This window comes from Toxorhynchites rutilus, chromosome 2 (assembly GCF_029784135.1).
Source record: "Toxorhynchites rutilus septentrionalis strain SRP chromosome 2, ASM2978413v1, whole genome shotgun sequence".
Lineage (NCBI taxonomy): Eukaryota > Metazoa > Arthropoda > Insecta > Diptera > Culicidae > Toxorhynchites > Toxorhynchites rutilus.
Window position 1 is genome coordinate 185,835,418 of NC_073745.1, and position 23,473 is coordinate 185,858,890.

The 23,473-nt window shown below is 37.7% G+C and overlaps 2 protein-coding genes across 10 annotated transcripts in view; one reads left to right on the forward strand and one right to left on the reverse strand.

Moving 5' to 3' along the window:
- LOC129770241 (SCY1-like protein 2) overlaps nt 1-22,443 on the forward strand; it is a 295,540-nt gene extending 273,097 nt beyond the window's left edge. For 5 of the 9 annotated variants that reach the window (XR_008742068.1, XR_008742069.1, XR_008742072.1 and 2 more), the window contains one exon: nt 604-741. Coding sequence is in view for 4 of the 9 variants with exons in the window: in XM_055772942.1 (XP_055628917.1) it covers nt 604-939 (336 nt within the window). In the remaining 5 variants the exon portion in view is untranslated. Of the gene's footprint in view, nt 1-603 lie in introns of all 9 variants that reach the window. The other 4 variants (XM_055772942.1, XM_055772943.1, XM_055772941.1 and 1 more) reach the window with 1 other exon arrangement.
- On the reverse strand, nt 22,248-23,473 carry LOC129770243 (uncharacterized). The gene is made up of 2 exons (XM_055772949.1): nt 22,806-23,473; nt 22,248-22,688 (listed from the first exon to the last, which is right to left on the reverse strand). The coding sequence occupies exons 1-2, from the start codon at nt 23,337-23,339 to the stop codon at nt 22,491-22,493; spliced, it is 732 nt and encodes a 243-aa protein (XP_055628924.1). The 5' UTR covers nt 23,340-23,473; the 3' UTR covers nt 22,248-22,490.

Here is a 23,473-nt window from a genome sequence, read left to right on the forward strand (position 1 = left end):
AATTATTCCTCTCGCGAGTGATCATCCTCTATGCTTCGTATATTACAAACCTGTCCATATCCCACTATTTGTTCTTTCACGTATTGATTGGCAAGGAATCAAATAAGAATTGAATTATTACCGTTCAGAATAATTTCGTCAAGACGAGATATTGTTCTTTTTAATTAAAAAAATTTCAAATGGAAAAGGACAGATTAAAAAATAAACAAAATATTTTTGTATTGCTTTCAAACGCACCTGTAGACGGTAGGTTATCCATCAGGAATATTCCCATTATCGGGCAATTATTATTTGTTCTTTATTTCATCGTGTAATTATTATTTATACATCCCCCCATAACAATTATTGTATTCATTGCAATTTGTTGCAAATTCATTTCAATTCACATAGCAACACCTCCAAAGATTGAATCTGTTTTTGTTCAAAGCAATCAATGGGTTGAAATTCGATAGTTCAGGCCTGAGCCTATTTTCGTTTGTGTCAATATTCTCTTTCTCTCGACTTCATAATTTATTTTTAACCCAACCAACCATGATACACTCACGCAACGGAGTGAAACTTCACCGTCATCGTCCCATCAATATTTCTATATAAATTTTCCAGCGTCAGTTATACACAATGATGACTAAAGATAGGTACGGCAGTACGCCGGGAGGATCAACAACAACTGCAACGACTCCATCTCCACCACAGACCATCACACTCAGTACTAATAACGTGATATCTGTCACGACCCCGGCCACAACATCTACCCAGGGTGTGATGTCAACGAACAGTAACAGCAACAACAGCAGCAGCTCCATCATGCAGTCATCCCTGAGACTCTCCTCTGTATCTATACCATTGCTGACAGCAGCAACCAGTCCCTCTTCTACCTCTGCAAAAACGCCTACAATAAATCCTGCAAAATCACCAGCCGGTGGTGGCGGAAAACGCTGAAAATTCATAAACGTCCATCTCACCGCGATTCGGTGGAACCAGGCATCATTTTCGATAGAATGGATCTGATATCCTGATCCCTCCGTAGCGGCTAATCTTTTACGATGAAACACAAATTACAAAGATGAATTGATGTTTCCAGTTTGTTTCCACTGACGAGGTACTAATATTAGCAGTCATTTTATGGTGGAATATAACCCCTCTTCCCATCGTAAACAGCCACACACACACAGAGAGAAAACACATAATGAGGATCAAAAAAGTAACACGAATGAGATGAATTATATTTTCAAGCGCAATTATAACGATGTTGATAAATGTTCAAAGTTCAGAGATTTTAAAAAACCAACAGAATTTTCTGTATCTAACGATAGTAGGTGGAAATATGGGCAGGCCCCCATGACACACAACTCCAGAGAAATAAATACAAAGCATTCAAATCCAAAACGTAGATCATCAATAGTGCAGTGTCGCTCGAAAGAGAAAAATTATGAAACATATTGATGTGGATTTTATATGATACACGTTTCCAGTACTATTGTGATCTTGATGGATCATTTCGAATAATATGATGTTGGTTGGTGAAAAAAATTCAGGATCGCGCGGGACGTGACTGGTGTTAGCATGAACTACAGAAACTCCCTTTGAACTACTTTCTATACACATTTTTTTCATCCAAAATAGCCGGTATTAATTCTCGTACGCTACATATTTTGAACTATACCAGTGTGGATATCGTAATCTAACAAGCTTTTTTAAAACAAAAATTACTTGTGACTTCCAAAGATATGCGTGGCAAAATTCCGTATGTTATAAAACATGACCTTAACATCTGTTCGCCGTATATTCTTGGCGAACTTGTCAAAAAAGTACCGCGGAATTATGATTTATTGAGGGCGCCTCAAGAGACTGTCTAAGTTTTTGTTAATCGTTCAATTGTCCTCTATATTGATTTCATTTGCGATTGAACAATTGCTCGCATATAACAGCAGAGAAACAAATATTTTGATGTGGTTTTTCTCAAAAACATGGTATTCGTCGTTAAAAGATATAGAGTGTGATTCTCCCAATGAGGTGTCTCTAAACCAATCAACCATAACCAACGCTTGTAAAAATGTTAGCTAGAACTTATGTTTTTCTTATTGAAACCGTTCTAAAGCAGGTAGCGTATAAACTCCTGCTCCTGGCCTGGAGTAAACATGGAAGTTTTGATCCTAGCTTGGCTGAGTATCCGGGCCGCATTCTTCCTGTCAGAGAGACACAAACCGGGTGTCGGTTTTACCCTGACTTATGGTGTTGATTTAATCCCGAATGGACTTGAAATATTAAAACCAAACTGGTCTAAGATAAATAAGGCATACAGAAATGATCTAAGATGAGTTAGGCTAACAGAAAGTATCGGATTTCATTAAATTTTCCGGATAAAACAAATTCCGCTTACGAAATTCCACACGGACTGTTTCGAGTTTGCTAATCGATTTTGCTTTGTTGTTTGTTTTGACAGAAACGCAACTATGGCGACTCGAAATGTAAGAAATAGCAAGTGTATACAAAGTGAATCGGAAAATTTGTAAAAAAAAATGCTTTCAACTGGAAAAGTCAGAGGGTGTCGGTTTTACCCTGATTTCCCTTGCTCATATCACCTATCTTGAAAGACATTTTACACTTACGTTTTACCCCAACACTGCCCACGCCAACATTTTCTTGAATTTCTTATTTCGCTGCATTTTGTCAACGTTTCGTTAGAATGTAATTTCAAAGAGAATTCTTCCCTAACCTAACAACGTTGGCAGTCATTTAACGATTGACAATATTTGACTAATTAGGGTTATGAGGAATATCTCTAACGGGGTGTTCTAGTTCTAGTGAAAAAAAGAGACACGAATTTCGGACGTTTTTTTTTTGAGCTCCGAAAAAATAAAACAAAAAATATTTCTACTATCCTTTATATCATTATTTGTTTATCCATCTTTTAACAATAAAACAAAAATCAAACGGAAAAAAATACTCAAAATAAGTTACAGTTACAAGCTGATGAAGTAATGTGGTTCAAAAAAAAAGTCGTGCCATGGCGTACACGATTCCAGCTCCTCTGGTTGTCTGAACCAAAAAAATCGAACTGATTTTGAGTCAGTAAAGATGCCGCTATCGCATGAACCTTGGACAAGTCAGAAACATGTTTTTTGACAAAATGGCGGCCGTTCGAAAAAAAGGTGCCGTTTTAACGTTTTTTCTTACGTTTCTCGATTTTTTGAAAATATTACAAAATATAATAATACAAAAGTTATGATTTTGTATTAGTTCATGCGATAAAGAGATGCATGCAGATTGTATCCATATAAATTCGACAGAAATCGGTTCAGTAGAACTTGAGATAGCTGTGTACGCCAGTTTGAAAAAACTAGTTTCGAGAAAAACGCGTTATAAGTTAATTGTTATGACCGTACTAGATGAGTTACCGCATCACTAAAATGACTATAACTCAGTAAATAATGAGATTTTCGAAAATTCCTTTCTAGGGTACATCCTTGAACGACTAAACTTCAGAAATATAACGAAAAAAAATTTTTTTTTCAATTTCTAGACAGTATTCTAGCCTTAAAACTATTCGTAGAGGTTTTTTTCACTATTTTTACAGATAAATATTTTTTGTATTCTACTTTGGAGCATACTGACCTAAAATGTGTTTCGAACAGTTTTCGGAAAACCTTTTTTTTATTCTCAACTATATTCTAATGTTGGACTTTTAAATCCGAGTGAAATGATAGGGGTTGCAATAATTACAAAGAATAATGGAATCGAATACAAACTAAGGATCGACTTAAAATGTTCTATCGATCACAGTTGGGTGACGCTGGGAGGATTGACGGTCTTCGGTACATCGTTCATCTTTACCCGGTCCAAGAGTTCACTGGCGTAATGAACCGAGATCAAGTCCAACCAAACGCTGCATCCTTCTTCGCGTGATACTTCTTGATGAAGAGGGCAGATTCTGGCGGGCAGGTAAATTAATGCCAGGTACTTCTTCCCCGGTTGGCCTGTTGCTCCACCCTCCCGACCCGAGCTGTCTTTCTCAGGTTGTCGAATAAAGACAAACATACTTGAAGAAGATCTGATTTATTCAAATTAAAAATACATTGCCATTGTTGAAAAAAAAATTGAACATTTGCAAACAGTCCGTAATCGTCTGTTCGGTTTCCTTTTGATCAGGAACGGGAGCGTTGTACGGCATTCATGTTTACTTTGCGAATGCATCACTCTACCAATCAACTGTTTGCAATTCATGGCTCTCCAGTCATTTTTCGAGCCAAAGAGCTCAAAATCCCTAAGAAATCTTTGATTGGGCGACACTGAGGCCGATTTGTCGAGTTTTTGGGTACAAATGGGATCGAATGAACATTCAGGAGCGATTGTGTTTTTTGCGTAATACGATGATGCTTTATCAGGTCAAAACACGTATTTTTCATCTGCATGGTGTTTTTTTTGAAACGGGATTTTCTTCAAACATTCGTTTTCGTTCCTTTATTGTTAACCAGAGGGCTTGAACCATGGCTTAGAAATACCGCTCTCAGAAATGGGATGTACGTATGTTCAAACTTTTATATTATGTTCAGAGAAGCAGTAGAACTTGCCATGGAATAGTATCGATCGTTTCCAGGAATGTGAGCCTCGGAGAAAAGTGTAAGAAGGTTTTCGGGAATTGATTAAGGACACGTGTGGTCTTGTTGATGGTTAAATATAGAACCGCGTAGGTGGCGTCTAAATTGAATCCCTATTGAACTGACAGGAGTCAACATAGCGAGATCCCCACTGACATTTTGCCTTTGTTGTCCCCTGAAATGAGTTCCCCACTCTCAGTTCTGCTTGATATTTTCTTAACGATCTCAGGAAATCATCAATTTTTGCACCCGGCTGTATAGAACTGACTTTATTTAAACCTCACTGACATTTATCAGTAGGCACGTGCGTTATTTGCGTTACGAACGAAGTCCAGCTCCGACTACACTGTAACAATGTTTTATATTGAAGGTGGACATAACAGTCGTCTCCTTTATTTTTTTAATCAACCTATTCTTACAATTCAGTATAATTCGTATGAACTAACTAATGTTTAAATTTTACAATTCAATATGTCAGACATTTTGATCACCACTAAAGGATTTCTGACAGTTTCTTTTTGTATAATAATGATAATTTCATTCCTCGAATTGTCACTTTGTCCGTTTCGAACGCCGCAAACTTCCCGGCAATTCCGCCGTAGAAGCGTTCCTCTTTCTCGAGCCTCTGACCTTTGACAGATCATTCCGTGAGATTTAACTCAGGATGTCCTCCTCTGAGCCGTCTTCAGCTACACGTTCTTCAACGTTCTTGTCCAAAACATCGGCATTCTTGTTCTGTGCACCCGATTGCATTACGCTTTTTGGTCTAGTCTCCGGGTACTTGCTGTGGTACATTCTAAGTTGACTTCGGAGGGCCATTACCTCCACATTTCCGAGAAGTACCGATACAGCCGTATGACCCTTGCCAACGAAGTTATTAAATTTACCGTCGAAATTATTCTCCGAAGCCATCCGATTTTTCGGATAAATTTCGGAAATAATGATTCACCATTTTTTTCAGAAACAATCGAACACCATTTTTTTCAGAAACAATCGAACAAAACCTCGATACAGATTCTTCCTAGCAGAAACAAAGTATCTTAATAAGATGGCGGATGGCGTTGTATTTCAGGTTTTCTTTCACTTTTGTTTTCACTGTTTTTCAAAACTTTTTTCCTCGTCGTCACTGTAAAAAGGTTTTCGAGAGTTGATCAAGAACACGTGTGTTCTTGTTGATGGTTCAGTATAGTTCTTTGTTTTGTAGAGGATTCAAACTATTCTGTTCATTCGCCTCTATTGTTGATGGTTGAATATAGAACTGACTTTATAGTAAAACCTCACTGACATTTATCAGTTGGTGCAGGCGTTACCTGCGCTACGAACGGAGTCCAGTTCCGACTGTGCTGTAACAATGTTTTATATTGAAGATAGACATAACAAGAGGGAAGTAAGATTCGTCGTCCAGAACAAAACATTTTGCGGAATAATTCTTTGTCAACTAGGGGCATTGGGATTTCAACATCGAAATTTGTTTCGTTGGCTCAAAAAATTCCAAAATTTTAGATACCACCCGTTAAAATTCGTAATTGCCTCTTTGGCTGCCAGCTCAGCTTAAGGACTGATGTCCTGTCTGGAGCCACCAAATGTGGCTGCCAAGTCGTGCTGATAATGCGGTTGGAAGGTTTAATCGCTCTTTTTACATCAATTCATCCTAATGAACTCCTTATGAGGTCTTATCTCATCCCAGATGTGCGTAACATTGGGAGTCGGAGAAAATCATGATTTATTTTTAGCCTAACTCAGACGAAGGGAAGATTATTTACACGCACGCAGGCATTATATCGCTTTTCCTCTCCGTTTATTGATTTATTATACCCTAAGCGAGCTCTTCGAGATTCTCGCGAACTTCATATATTGTTTTACTGTTTTTAGATAGCTCTCTGGGATTTCTCTCGTCCTTCAGTATTCACAAAGAGATAGCGCCCATTGCATATGGTGCGAATGAGCTGTTCCTTTCTATCTTCTTTGTTTATTTCCCTACATATTTATGATAGAGCGCGGTCTAACCACACGCTCTATCGCTATGCAATGAATCACGATTGCAAATTGTGATCCTTGCGGCGACAACCTTGTTTCATACTCCTTCCAACGCTACCCGCAGTTTAAACACATCTCATTCACGAAACCTAGCTCTCTCTTTACTATTAATTTTAAAAAGATCAAGAACTTCTCATACCTAGTAGGCTATAGTAGACTAGAGCTAGAATAATAACCTGTAATATCCAGAAGGCATCCCGTAACTCACAGACCATCATGAACTAGTAGAGCGATCCTTCCATCGGGACTACCGAAGAGAATTTCACCGCGGTAACTTCCGACATCCTTGTGACCTATCCGGCCTATATTTTTATATACCTTTTATAACGAGAACAGTTGAAAAGATCACCGGAAAGAAAATTCATAAAAATCCTCCTAGGCTAGACTTGAGGTCTAAAAACCTGGAGGAACACGATCCCTTTTTTATGGATTAGTTTTGAGCGTTTGTCGTTGATTGCAGGATTAGAGAACTTAGTCATTGGTCTTGTTTTGATAAACAAGCTGACTAGGGCAGGATCTGAGCTTAGTTTTGCTTAATGTTCCATCACGGAAACGATGTACCAATGTGACAGACTTCCAATCAAGGCGACAGACCTGTAACCAAATCAGATTTCGGTCTACTGCCGTAAATTCCTTATTGAGACTGCGACGCCAAGAACTACTAAGTCTAGCAGAGGTAGAGGCGACGTTCTTAAGGATTCATATCTAACGCTTGCTTCAGATTTCAGATCCACCCTTGCGTAGCACACGATTTTAGGGGGGGTAGAATGAACCGAAAAAATACGAAGATATAGAATAAAAATGTTTGTTTATTTTGTTTTATTTTTAAATTTGTTTTCAAGCGAAAGCTTCACTCGACGCCACTGCTTAGAAACGAAGATATTTCTTATAGTAGACTATACATACATATATCATTTCATCCGAGCTCTTTCTTATCTCTGAAAACTTAAATAAAAGTTAAGTAGTTCTAACGTTGTAAAAGATAGTGTTTCGGTTCACACGTATTACGTTAGTAAGGTTTACATTGAATATTTTTCGAATACCTAATTTACACTTCGAATTATCAGCGCTGCATTAGACCACAACGGGACCATTTTCGTAAAATATGTCAATTTCCGCTTACATCCATAATTCAGAAAACATTCGAAGCTTGATGATCACAAAATATAATAATAATAAAACTGGCAAAGCTTGTACTCTGCTTATACACTATCTATGATCTCTGGTTCTTCCTTCTATCTGCTTTTTGAACACACACATATGCTTGCCTGGCCTAAATTTATTGATTCATATAGTTTCACTCAAATTCACAATGGTAGAAAAATGCAATACAATAAGTCTGCGAAATAGTTGGTAATTTTCAAGAAAAGCAAATTGAAAGTAAACTTAAAAGTATTAAGACAGACGACACATCCTTATTAATCACATGTCAATTGAAGTGCTATGATGTAAAACTATGTGGTAGGTAAATTATTTTTTCCCAATGCGACAATCCGTCGAACAGATATAAATATATCAACGCACGTACTTTACAACTGAGCAAACATTTCATTATCCAGCCAATCCCGTAAAATATAAAGCAAATAAATATAAAGCTTAATATTATACATGAAAATTTGTCATACAACTTGGACCAATGGAAATCGTGTAATATGGACGGATTATCAAAACAAACACCCCAGTTCAGAGTGGTGACTGAAACAAACATGAAAGCACTGGTAGCAATTTTCGCATTTTAAAAAAAAAATCGAAAGTATTCATATATGATAATAACCATATAACGTAAATGTACATATCAGTAAATGTAATTGTAAGAAGGTTTAGTTTTTAAGTTGAAACAAAATCAATAAACAGCGTAGTTTATTCTAATTTTCTTATTGCGAAAACCGATATGACATATGGCAGATAAAGACGAGGAACAAAAACTACACATTGTGAAATTCGGCACAGTTATCATAGGGAATGTTTGACACTTATTAGTAGCACGTAGACAGCACCCGATTGGATAGTGATATAAGAGATAAGTTGGCATCAAGATACGAGAGCTTAAAATTTGCGCAAGCCACTAACGAAATGTGGCAGCCACATCCCATATGACAATCACCACTTTGGGCTGTCAAAGTTTCATATAAATCGAGACACTCCCATTGATCGTATCATAAATCACATGCACATGCTCAAAGTTAATATATTAACAATTTTGGATTCGAAAACAGCAACGCTCCACCGTGTGTCAACAACAAAAAAAACTTAGAGATAGAATATGACAACAAAAAAATACCGAATGATAAAAAAATGTAACGGAAAAAGATTTTTTATAATTACGATTTTATATTTTTAGAGAAATTCTCATATTCAAAACGAAACATTTCGGTGATTAGTAATGAAATAATGAATATCGGGCATACTCAAGCGAAGATGACTTTAAATGATGCACACCAGCCACGATTTTCAAACAATGATTGTGTAGAGAACTTTCGATCCGATAGAAAAACCCAGCCTTTTGCGCTGACTGTAATGTATGGTACGCATGTTACAATCAAATCATACATTTTTTTGTATATTCGGATAAACCGAATTCAAGAAAAAAAATAAAATTGAACCTAATCAAAATAAATATTTAATCGTTACTATTTCAACAGTCATCCATATACTGTCATACCGTATGTTAACATTAGATAGGAATTGAAACAAGCAGACAATCTCAAGTTTTATATATCACATCAAATGTAAAATGGAACAATCATCCTACAATAACTACTAAAACGTAAATCTCATTCTCTTCGTTGTATATCGTTTAATACTGGGAATGATAACTATTGATAAGAATTGTACATCAAAGCAAATATCTTTCCAATTTTTTATTACTCTATAATGTAGATAGAACAGTATTCATTTCAAAACTGTGATATAAAATTGGTTCATCGCTAAACTGTTCCTATAAATGAAAGATTTTAATGGCGATACGTTATCAGAATGAACTATCTAGAATTCGCAACTGAGAGATAGTACCTTTCTTATTCACCAGGCTACGATACAGTTGAAGATTGTTGTTATCGAAGTTCATGAATTAATATTTTTTGCTTGTTGTTTAAGTTAAGTTGTAAGTTTATTCTAAATTGATTCAATGGATTGGTAATTCCGCTCAAAATTTAGTCACCATCATTTCATTAAAAAAAAACAGGAAGTGGGTTATATCTATGGTATAACCGCAAGGGTGACGTAGGACTATCGTTGATTTAGAGATCATTTGTATGAAGTTGAATCTGAATTCATTCTGAATGAATGAATATTTGGAGAACTTCGAAAACGAGAGCGTTACGTTGGAGGCACAAGGTTTTATGCATCCAATATTGGAAACGGAAATATCCTACTGATGGGGAAGAATAATCTTCAGAAGCTATCCTGTTGATTGCGATTGATTGAAAAATCACAAAACCTAATGTATTTGGTCACAGTGTTACATGGATAGAAAACATTAAAATAAACTCTTTCATATGAATGTAAATTTAAATTCCCAGAGGAACTGGCAGATTATTTTCAGTAACGATTAGATATTTCCACATTTTCCTCGATACTGGAAGCCCACCAGTGGTTAATGCTAACTCGATAACCATCTGTTAATAGCACTTGATTGACACATATTTGGTCACAGTGTTACATGGATAGAAAACATTTAAATAAACTCTTTCACATGAATGTATTTCTAAATTCCTAGAGGAACGGCAGATTATTTTCCGGATCTTTCTCGATCCAAACGGAAAGAGTTCCGTGCGTGTATGTGTGTGTGTGTGTGTAGCGGCTGCTTCGAGATCTTCCCGGGGAACCGTTTGTAGCATCACTCTCCTCCTGATGGATTCCCTTCTGGCCTAAGGTGCACAAACAGGCTCTTGGTGACACCGTTCATCCGCGCTTTCATGATAAATGAAGAGCTTCACCACAACAGCGACAACATGCTCCAATCGCTGTTCAATTAGAACTGAGTGGATTTCCGAGCGGCGCTCGCTTATATACCGATTGGTGATTTCAATAGCCTATTTTGAAAGCAAATTTAAGACTATTGAAACAAGTTTTTGGATCAGAAAGTAACAAGTATAGAACGCGTAGACATTTTATCTTTCGAATGAAGTGTTTATCATACCATTTCGTTCAGTTGTTTAGGAGCTATTAACACTCAAAATCTCGGTCTTCGGCGTAACGCTTTCGTTTTCGAAACTTTGATTTTACACCCCGGTATAGAAATGAAAGACGTAGTCCTACGTCAAAAAGTAATATTAGCAGCAAACATTACTTTGTTTTCGCGCGCCATTATTGATACCTTGTGTCTATGAGTGCTTATAGTGACTTGCACCTTCTTGCAACATGTTTCCACTTCGTTTCCACTGTGTTCGTCAAGGATCTTAAGTAGAACACCAACAATGACATAAAAAATAAAACAAATAGTTAGGAGAAAGTGTGAAAACAGTCCTTCTATGAAAAGCTCCATTATAAAAATTCCTAATCCTTATTATCCTAATAATCCTCCTCCTCTATCGTCTATCTTAAACCAATTTAAAGCGAACGAAGTTTCTTGAATAACCACCACCCAACGTACAACCTACTAGACACTAAACGATTGTTTAACGTCGTCGTCATCGCCCTAATTGCCAATTGCAGACAAAGCCAGATGAGAGGTGTGCGTTATGTAAGGATCAGGAAACAGACGAATGGTTTGTGGTAACGGATGCAGTAAATGGTTCCATTTCGTGTGGGTTGATGTAACTGAGGAAATCAAAGAGGTGGATTGGAGTTATTCAGTGTGCAGGGCAGATCCCAGGATCGAAACACCTGAACAATAAAGCCAGCGCTACACGATGCTACGAACACCCTCGAATGCTGGACGCTCGATGATTCGACGCATCGTGTAGTCGACTGACGAGCTATGAACCTCCAATGTCGAGTGTCGAATATTCGCGTTGGAAGGTAATCCGTTCGTTGTGGATTACCTTCCAACGCGAGTGGCACGAGTCAAAGGATTTTTGTCATTCGTTGATTCGACACTCGATGATATTCGATACACCGCTACATGATTCGTCCGAATCTATCTTTGACAGATTGATTTGTTTACAAATTTTAGATGCAGGAACTTTGAAGTTGATTCATAAAATTCAAAATATTCGGCAATATATTGCAGTTTAATAATGTTGATTTCAACCATTTTTAATTTACAGCCCGATATCATTACAATTGCTACGGCAGCAATTTCAATACTCACATTGTCATCCAGTTTCCTAACGTTTTTGATGGTAAACAAAAACAATAAACATTCGATCCAAATACTCGCCGATTGTTTGGACCGATTGCATTGAATCGAACATTCACTTCACCGTGTAGCAGCACATTCGTCACAACATTTGTCGATTCACATTCGAGTGAAACGTAGGACGAATCGTGTACCGCCCGCATAAGTAAAGGCATAGGACTGCGATAGTCCAAACTTCACAGCGAGGGGCCTGTTGATCAAGTAGAAACTCAGCTATCAAGTGAAATTCGAACAAGCACTTAATCGCTTCATCTTAGCTAATAGCGGTTGATGATCCACACGGTCGAATGCAGCCTTGAGGTCAGTGTAAACTGTGTCAATTTGTGCACTATTCTCAATAGCTCTAACGCAATATGATAAAAAATCTACGAGATTTGTGTTGATCGACCTTTCTTTGAAGAATCCATGTTGATCTGGCAAGAAATAGGATTTGACAGCATTGGAGATCGTGCCACCAACCAAGATGGTGGAGTTAACAGGTGGCTCGTAATTTACACTTTTAAGAAAAGACGTATGAGGAACGGCAAGACGAAAAGTTTGGATTTGTTTATGTTATTACTTACGTTGGTATGATTACATTTGATTTCGCCGAAGGTATTTGAAGCAGTATAAGTATAATAAACAGTTGTCGTTGAAAATAGTAACCTAGGAACCTTTATGCATATGCTTCCGCCAGCTGGCTCGACTAATGTGATATGATTTATTCAGGGAATGCTTTGATCGTGGTACCACCACTGGCGCATAATTTGCAGCTTTGTTTTTTGTGCTGGTTCAAACGGCAATCATCCGTGCCGGCGAAATGTAGTCAATGTTTAGTGTTGTTTGGATACCATCTATGTAAATAAGTTCAAACTTACGGGATACGTCAGAACGGCAATTCTGACATTACGTTTTACCTTCCACTTCACTTTCCTTGCCACCAACGAGAATTTCGAATAACTTGGACCCAGCGATGCCAGACAGCATCATCGAAACAGCTATAAAAACCACTTAATAAAATGTTATTCCTGCGTCATAAAATCAATATAAGGAAATTGTGTTGATATCAATACAATTATTGTTTTTACGTTTAATGGGTCTATAATGTAAGTTTTAGCAACTTTAACATTGGTTAAGACAATTGTATTGCACAGCTCGGAACACTGCCATGGCTGCCTCTTCTTTTAAAAAATAATAAACGGATAAGTATTACATTCAATCAAAATGCCTCGGCCGACGAAGAGAAGGGTTTAAGCTGTCCAACGTGGATATGTAAGAAAATACGATCAACGAAGGAAAATATTAAGGAATTATCAACAACGAGTTACTGTGAGGAAGAACTAGTTAATATCAAAAGAGCCCCAATTTACATGTGTTATAAATTTGCTCATGTTACGCTCGTGTATTGGGCACCTTACACGATCAAAATTATTGACAATAAGGGTCTTCAATATCGTGACAGCTAGTCTTTCGACATCCGATCTAACCTCAATCAATATTTTGCCACCTTACACGGTCAATATCGCCCTCAACCCGAGACAACGAAAGTATCCACGATGGCTAGTGGCGACATTCGATTTTGAGATCCAAACTATTCTCCATCAGATTAGAAGGCTAAAAGGCAATTTTCAATTCGTAAAATTTGAATGGAAATATCTACTTGGTATTATTTAATTACTTGAAGCGCGTAGTCCTAACCCTAACTTAACCTATTTCCTCTGAATTTTCAGATATTCCTACTAAAATTGATTATTATAATATAATGTCAATTTCAGATACAATATTTGTATGGGATTTTCTCACCTCTTGCAAAAAAAAGTGATGTTTAACACATGATGTTTTTCCACCTGTGATTTTCCCAGATCTTCTCATTCTCCAAATTTTTTAGCGGAGTGTTAAGAAACACTCAGCCCCGCTCGCTAGCGCAAAGAATGACCGAGTTCAACGTTAAAAAAATTTAAGACGTTGTGAATTTTCATCCACCCTCTCCAACAATTTCAGAAGTTTACAAATTTTAATTGCAATCGCAAAAAAGACTCACAAAAATTAAAATTAAATGCTTGCAAATCTGGCAACTCAGTCTGGAAGTCCGTGAAGTAAAACGTCAACATCATGCATCCTTATAAAATGTCACGATATTGATGCTCGAAAATCAGAAAATCCGGATTTCTGCGTCGTCGGCCATGTTCAGCTGTCATTATGCTCTCAAATGTCATCATATTGTCAATAAAGTTGAATATACCTTCTATATATATTTATATTTGCAATTGTTCATCAACACATCGTTCATACATTTTACTTCAGTATTGAATTGTCATTTTTTTTCAAATGTATTCTAAGACTCGTGTTAGTGAAGCGCCACACAGTCTGATAACTGAATTGATCTATATACGTACAAAAATCAAAACAAACTGTGTGATTCGACCGAAGGTCAAGCTGAAGATCTCCCAAACAGATCAAGTCTCACGACAATAAATTGCCGAGCATCTATTGTTTCCTCCTCTTTTACTCGATCGCTCTAGGAGCAACAAGTACCTCTGTGTGCGAAAATGTGCTTAATGCCCACGTGGTTAGATCGAACATACAGTTTTGTGAAGGAAGCAGAAGTCGACCGTAATGTCGACCGTAGTGGGCAGAAAAGTCTGAAGAGAAAAACGTGCGATAAATGCGGTCGCGATCACGATCATGGGAAGTGTCCAGCAAGGAGATGAAGTGCAATGGATGTGGCAAACAAGATCACGCGGCGAACATATGTTACTCGAAGAGTTCTAAAGGCTGATTTAGACGATGCCAGTTAGCGCTCTAGTTGAAGTATCCAGTGAATAGAGAACAGACACTCTGTTCAAGTTAGAGGCCAATTACTTGTTCGATACTGGTACAAGTAACTTGGTCAGAGTGTCTGTTCTCTGTTCACTGGATACCTCAACTAGAGCGCTGACTGGCATCGTCTAAATCAGCCTTAAGTTATATCGAGACTCCAGTCAAGAGTCCAGAAAAACTCAAACCGTTGGAGTAGTTGATGCCGGAGATGAGTTGGCGACCAATGTACTGGAAAAAAGGTAATGAAGATGGTAGAGTTTCGAGCGACATAGCATGCGCTGCCATAACTATTTCTCAAATGGTGACGTCAGACGCGGTGTTTATCTTTGATTGCCCCCGCATCCATGTGAAAATGCTATTTTCAGGGCGTAATTTATCAATTAAAAACGTACATTTTTTTAGAGTTCTCGCTGAATATGAGGCTATTGTGATAACGTGCTGTGAATATTTGTGAAATGACGTCGAAAAAGGCGGATAAAAGTGATATTTCCATGAGCCATTTTCGCTCCCCCACGTTTATACAAACAAACGAAGCTTCTTTATTTTAACGTTATGAAGTTAATGTTTCGAAGGTTCTCAGTGTCGGTGTGTATGATGTGGGAGAATGATCGCCACTTAATCAAAATTTCATCGAAAATGTTACTGCTTTCGAGAAATAAGAAAACGACTGCTCTCTGGACCTTTTTACCACATAAATAATCGAAATAAGCCACGATACCATTGTCATCTGTTAAAAACAAACAGTTGAATGATTTCATGTGAATTTTGGCTCAAATTATCATGCAACCGTGAGTACTTTCAACATTGTTTTGTTTTTTCCTTATGAATTCCACATTGAGTGCAAATAATGACGACACGATATTTTGCTTGACAATACAGATATACTTCGCCTACTGCTCCACCTCTATATGTATCTCATTGGTTGGCGAGGAAGATTTCTAGTTTACGCATGCAGCTGAATGCAGTTAACGATAGAATAGCGGCCAGGTTGGAGTGAAGCATGGTGATAACTGAAACACTGTTCGTTGAAGACCATCCAGTAGTATTTGAAGTTGATAGTGAAGCTGGTGCTTGAAAGTTGTGGATTACTCCATAACCGCCCAGCTTAGCTAATCTCTTCAATTTAATAACTGAGCTCACCTCTTCAATTTAATAACTCCCAAAGTTCACCTCTTCAATATCTCAGGGTCGGCTTCCGAACTACGGGGGACTCCCTGTACCGCGGACGACACTACCACAACCGATAGAGAAGTTCAATAGGGCTGGTTCGAAATGGAAAAATATGTGAAAACTAAAAAATCATTTACAATTTTTTTTTTATTCAATAATTTCTTCGTTGCGGCGCCGTTCGTCGACCGTTGGGATCCTTTGATGAACACGTGGTTGATGGTTGATGAAACGGAGAGGGAGGAGAGACATTCGGCACGTACCTTAATCGTGGGTTGCGCTGTGGTTCTACAGGCGGATTTGACAGTGAATTTCGGTTCTGTTGTAGAAATCGCTGGATTAACTGCAGCGTTTAACCTGCGCACGGGCGGCTGGAGGTTCGGAATTAGGGGGCACGCTAGGAAACAGCGTGGCGTGAACGGGAACCTCCCTGTTTTCCTTTGTCACACGCCCAGGAGCATAACACTCACTTTAAACAATAACTTTTTACAGCGTTAACTTCACTATCTGCGTTTTGATGTTCGTCGTTTCCAGACTCCAGCTAAAGTGCTCGAGGGCTTTTGCATTTCCTTCCACGAAACCTTGATCCTTCTTCCTTTTTTCGTCTACTCTCTGCTTTCAATCCTTCCTCTCTCCATTATTCCTCTATCCAATTCCTTCCTCTCTCTCTCCTACTTCCGGAACACCATCAGCTTGCCCGCCGATGTTACTCAAGGGAGCTTTCGATCGTGGCAAATTACAAAGTTGGGTTAGTACAATATACACTTAAAACTAATGTTAGTTATTACAATCAACAATTCATACAACAATTTTACATTTGACGACAATCTTATGAATGAACCTGCCAACAATAAACAAAACAATTAATTCACTCAAAGACTATTTTTGTACAATTACTACATATAATTAAACAAAAAACCCTTCCTGTTGTGTCATTGGTCGGTAACATGCTAAAGTGATTAGTGATAACCTATATCGGAAGCAATATTCTCATTTACCGATGTTTAAAATAGAAAATGATTGTTCGACTGTAACGGGTCAAGGAATAAAATTTATCGGTGGAATCAGCGCACAAGTGTCCAAGGATAGGGGTGGCACAAGTAAGAAATTGTGCTTGTGGTGATCGAAAGTGAAAAATCTTTCAGACCACTTCTAGGTCGTACGTGGATGTACGTACCAGGGCCCGAAATCTTCGAAGGTGAAAAATGAGGACCGACTCTACTCCCAATAGCTTCGCTTCGACTAGAACAGCTGCGGCAGTCGCCGCCAACAAAAAATTACTTGACTAGAAAATGAATTGACTAGCGCTGACTAGCGAGGATGACTGGTGAACTAGTCCAGTTAGTGGTTATTTTAACTGACTCGACTAATGAATACAAATCTGCATCTTCATTCAACTGACTTCAATCCACATTTCCATTTCCTCCTGATACTAATTTTGTACCCGCATACGCACGTCCATATAAAGAGGAACGAAAACTTGATTCCTGATGCAAAAAAGTAGTTACCCCATCAATGGACGGTTTTTTTTCTACCCCTCGTGAACTCAAACCAACGAACTTAGACATTTATCAAGTATGTTATAAAGGTCCTCGCATTAGTATTAGTTAGTATTAGGCGTGCAAAATAGCGCACACACTGCACGCTATTTTATACGAGTGAGTAGTTTTCGTGTACGCTACAAAAAAATGTAGCTCACCTGTAGCGTTTGTCAAATCACGGTGAACTCAAACATCGATGCATGCAAACGTGTATGGGAGAGAGAGAGGAACGAATTCGTGCTAGGGGAAGTCACTTCAAAATGCAACGAGGACAATTTGACTGGGAAGAATGGAATGATATAGCCGTGTCGGTAGAGGGAGATAGCGACTAAACGCCCGACTGACTGTTTAGTCGTTTTGGCGGAGAAACTGCGTGAAGAGCCAAAAGTCATTTACCGACTGACTATGGATATAGTCAGTCGGTTGGTCAGCCAACTATCCTCAGTTGTCTCTGACTGTGTCGCGCCCTGGTACGTACTATGGCCATGCTGGAGAGAAGCGTTTCGGGATAAAACCGTGAGCATGAATTCTCTTGAAAATTCAATACGTAAAATGTATCCCCATGTTGTATCGTCAGACAATATTCTCATCCGCGATTTTGAAGCCGAAATAATGATTGAAAACAATGTGAGTGCAGCTCCTTTTCAACAGCGTCCAGCGATAGAAGCTGAGCAGAAAGGTCTTTGTGACGAGCAAATTTTAAAGAGTGGCCCACAGTAAATGGGCATCTCCTATTGTTGTTGTTCCCAAGGTCAACGGGAAGCTGCGTCTGTGTATTGATTGCAAAGTGACTATCAATTCACATTTACGCTCTGAACACTATCCGTTACCGAGGATAGATGACATTTTTACTCGGTTTGCGAATTGTCAAGTTTTTTGGTGCGTATCGACAGCTTAGTGTTTCAGAGAACTCTCAGCTGTTTTTTAACTATAAAAACTCATGTAGGTTTGTTTCAATATATGCGTTTGCCGTTTGGTGTGGCAACAGCACCTTCGATTTTTCAGATCATAATTGATCAAATTTTGAGGAACATTGAAGGATGTTCATACTATTTGGACGATGTCATAATAGGTGCTTCCACGAACGATAAGTGTAGAGAAATTGTAAATGTGGTTCTCACTCGATTGAACCATTATATAGTAAAGATCACCATCGAAAAAAGTAAGTTTTTTGCAGAATCAGTGGATTATTTAGGTCACACGATCGATTTCAAAAGATGAGATGAGAGATGAGAGTAAAGTTCCATAAGTACATTTATGGGCATAAGTTCAAGCTCGTATCGGATTGCGAAGCATTGAAGGAGATTTATTACGCGCGAAAAGGCACGTCGATAGTAGCTACATCTAGGTTACAACGATGGGCAGTCATTTTATCAATGTACAATTAAGAGTTCGAATACAGGCCAAGTCGGAAATTGGCTAACGCAGATGCCTTATCCAGATTATCAATTCCTGAGGGTAGTGAGATTGAGGAATTGTCAATAAATAGGTTCGAAGATTATGCCGATTTTCGTTGAAAACGCGATACGTGGCGGATTTCACACAAAAAGATGAAGTTTTGTCACAAGTTTACCGTTTCGTAACGCCGTCTCGGCCTCGGAAAATTTCAGAAGAGCTTACATACTATCTTTGAAATGTGCTGTATTCCCAGGATGCTTGTTTATTTTACGGTGATAGATTAGTGATACCAAAATTATTGCAGAGTATTGAAAATGTTACAGATTTAATATTTAAAATTTAAAATCGCCAATCATATGGTTCAATTATCGTGTAACTTTTAAAGGTGACCTGTCTGCTTTGGTCTGTTCTCTTTATTGACTTTCTCTTCTGATAACCACGGCCTCGCAGGCAGATTTTGTGCCATTTTAGTTAGCTTAATAAACGAGATTCCGTTCTACACTCGCAATAGCCGAACCCATCAGAAAGAGCTTTTACTGCTGAGTTATCAACAAAAGAGAATGTAGATGAGGACAGTCAATCAATACGGATAGGTTTTTTCCGGGATTTACGCGAGAATTCATACATATTGAATCGCTGATTGTTTTTCCCAACCCGTAATCGTGAATCGTTAAAAGTGAGTCATAAATCATAGATCGCGAAACGTAAAGGGTTTACGCCGATCATCAACAGTGTATTTGAGTAGGTAGTAGATCGAATAAAGCTAATGCGTATTTCAAAGTTCTTAAAATCATAAACTATTAAATTCCTTAAATATTTCAGTTTACCTAATTCTTAATTTTTTTTACTATGCAAATGAAGTTCGTCAAAGAGTACGTACGATGAATTACGGTATATAGTTCCAATCTAATCTGTTTTACTGAAATTCTCTTTGTTACCTTCTTAGGTTTCCCAAAGATAAATCTACGCCGTCGCGATTGCAATTTTATAAAGAATACGTGTAATGGATTACGATATCTATATTTCTGCTCTTATTAGTGTTATAGGAATTCTCTCGGTTAGCTTCTCAGGTTTCCCAATGATAGTTATAATATTTAGCCAATCCAACGAATATTACAGGTTTTCCTTGTCAGCCAAAACCAAAAGACCAAAAGATATTGTCTGCCGCATGTTGGAAGGAATTTTTAGGAATAACTAATAACTATCCCCTCCATGGTAAACGCTAAGAAACCACGCTATAAAGGCGACCCTTCTGGCCTTCGGGCGGCGAATATCATACTAACATTCCTTCCCTTCCCCTGGCGACTGTAAGGACGTGGCCGGCGTCGTTATTGACCATTTAAAGCTCGAATCACCGAAGATTGCACAACGAGAATGATTTGCTAGTCCCAAGCGTCATTCTGTGTGTTCTTTGTGCAATTTGGTTGGTTCAGGTCAATCACGGAGAGCAACTACGAATTGTACAGTCTACCCAAGCTCAAGCTCAAGAATAGTATTGAAAATGTTACATGTGAATCTTGACGGGATCGTGCGCGGTAAAATGTTAGGCCGTGGCTTGTTCTGGTGGAAGAACATGCAGAAGGATATCGAGGAATTTTTCATAGATTGCGAAGTATGTGATAATAGACGAAACGTTCCTGTAGAGAGAGTATCGTCCAAATGGCCTAGTACCACATATCCCATGGAAAAAATTCACATTGATTTCTTTGCATTTGAAGGCAGAACATTCTTGATCATCGTTGATACATTCACGAAATTTATTGATGCTAAATTAATGAATAGAACCAATGCTGATCAAGTGAATGAAAAATTAGAGGATCTTTTTAAGTATTTTGGATTACCAGTTGAAATTGTTTGAAACGTTCAATTCGTTTGAATTCGTTAATTACTGAGAATCGCGGAATGTCAGAGTAACTAAATCGCCTGTGTACCATCCTCAGTCGAATGGTGCAGCTGACCATGAAAAACATTTTGAAAAAACGTCTATTGGAGCAACAATTGAATCGGGTAACGTTGTTACGAAAGTTGAATGAAATTCTTGCGTGATATAATAGTTCACCGTCTACTGTGACATCCTTGAAAGAGTGAACTGATTTTTCGTTTCAGGCCTCTTACAATATCAATCGAGATCAACCCGAAAGTTCATTCAGGTAATGTGTTGAATAATAACACAGTCGAACAACCATTGAAAGTTTCTAAAAATGTTCATTTCGATGATTCCAAAAATAAAGAATTTATATACGATGTAGGTTTTCACGAAGACCTAAGATGGATCAAATAGTAACGAGGAATATAAAAAAGGGGAAAGAGTCCTGTATAGGAATGTTGCATGTGAATCGAACTTAAGACGTCCTAGATCATTTAAGCCTAGAAATATAACTAAAATTCCAGTGAGAATGCCTCAAACTGTAGTATTCGAGCGCAATAGATGCGAATCAGATTCTAGTTCTTCTATGAAAAAAACGCTAACCTGAAGAAAAGAAGAAGTAGTTCTTTGAATGAAACAATTGTGCTCAGACATTCAGGTAGATAGAAGGCAAATAGGTTTAAATTTTAATATTATAAGAAGTAGGACGAATTCAAAAAAGGGGGAATTGTAATAAATCTAGATCAAGTATCGAAAGTCTACCAGTATTTTGACGATACCACCAAACAGATCTCACGACAATAGATAGCCCATCTATTGTTTCCTCCTCTTTTACTCGATCGTTCTAGAAGCAACAAGTACCTCTGGGGTAGGCAATAAAACACAAGCTATTAAGAATACGTCGCATTTCCAATTACGTTATCCGAACATAACAGGCATGTTTCGACTCATATACTAAAATAAATTTCGAAATTACAAAATTTGCGAGATTCAACCTCTAATTTTCCAATACTATTTCAATTAGAATAAATTCTAGAACTGATACATTGAAAATTTAAATTTACTTTAAAACAAAGTTGGACAGCTTCAACGATTTATTAAGATGTTCTACGATTCAAATAACAAACAATCTTCCCTGTATCGTCGAAATAACGGTGATTCATTGAATAATACCAAAGACACAATTGTTCTAAATAAACCTACAAATATCAACCGATAGAGACCCAAACCAAAGATGAAATACATAACAAGGTTATTTATCGAAACAGAGTTTATTTTTGCTAAGTACATTGTGTTACAAATCGATGCTTTTGTCCGTAGTTGTAGAGAAAACCAAAGATGAAAAAGACATGATGCGAACATATTATACTGCATCAAATCAATCAACTGAAATAAATGATCATTCTTGTTTTTCACGTGGGCCGAATTGTGTTAATTTCCGACAAGAGATGCCATTCGCAATTTTTCGTGAAATATAAAAAGGAACAAATATAAATGTGTTGAAACAAGGGAAACGATTACATTATACTAGAAGCACCTTTTCCGGCAGAACGTCGGTTTAACTAACAAAATTTCTATACATTCTCTACATTTCGATCGGCTTATCATTATAATAATTCGATGTACACAGATAATATGATAAGTACTTCAACGTTGACAAGAAGAGCTAATCGTAAAATGAAAGGATTATACGTTCGTATGTCAAAAATAAAGCAGATTGCAAATCAAGCAAAAGTTTGGCAGTTTGTATTTCTTTTATTTTCAGTCTTGTTTTGCAACAACTATTTCGAAACATAGAATAATTTCTCGAACGGAATTTGCAACGGATTCAGATTTGTATCATTGAAATATGTGTCCAAATTCTCGTAACATATGTTCTCTGCCGACGACTCTCTTGCCGGATGTATGGTTCGTAATCGATCTCGAATGAGGGCGATATTTTCGCTGTTGTCGGTTTGTCTTATTTGGTTCAAATTCTCCTGTAAAAAAAAATAAAGTTATACAATTTGTAATTGTAGTTATATTTTTATCTATGATCCGAAAATCCAGCTTTATAGACATTCTGAATGTGGCGGAATGTATGTCAAAAACCTTACCTCGTATAAATCCTTCAACAATTTCTTTGTCGCTGAATTCATTTGCTGAATCGGATGTCCCAGCATCATATTCGATAAGTTGAGGTACAACAATTTGAAGTTCACTCCATTCGCCTTTTTAGGCTCTGGAAATCTTTCCGTGTTGGCAATGGTTTTCATCGCCAGAGCAAGCTCATGATTACACGTTTCCTTCAGGCCAGCCGAATGCATCAGCTCACTCCAATTGGTTACCTGCACAAAATCGGTGCAATCCTTCATCTTCTCGTATACACATTCCTCCGATTTAGTAGCCAAATCATTTATGTATTTTTCTACTTCACTTCGCTTAAACTTGTCCACATAATGTGAATTGATAACTTTATCCGGTAATTGTGATCCATGTTGCTGGAAGGCTGCATCTATGTGTCGACGGAAATAACGATTATCGGACAAATTGGGGGCTTTGTAATTCAGTTCACCGGTAGTTGTATCAACTCGGTTATTTTCGAAATCGTTTTCGGGCTTCTGGTTAGCTGAACCAGTGTTATCTGCCATTCTCTACTCCTTATTTTGATACAACTATTTACAATAATTAAAATGAGTAATGTCGAATAAACTAGAAAAAACTTTTCAGAACGACAAACTCCAGAATTATACGCGACTGTCGTATCGTTTGTAAATATTTATAT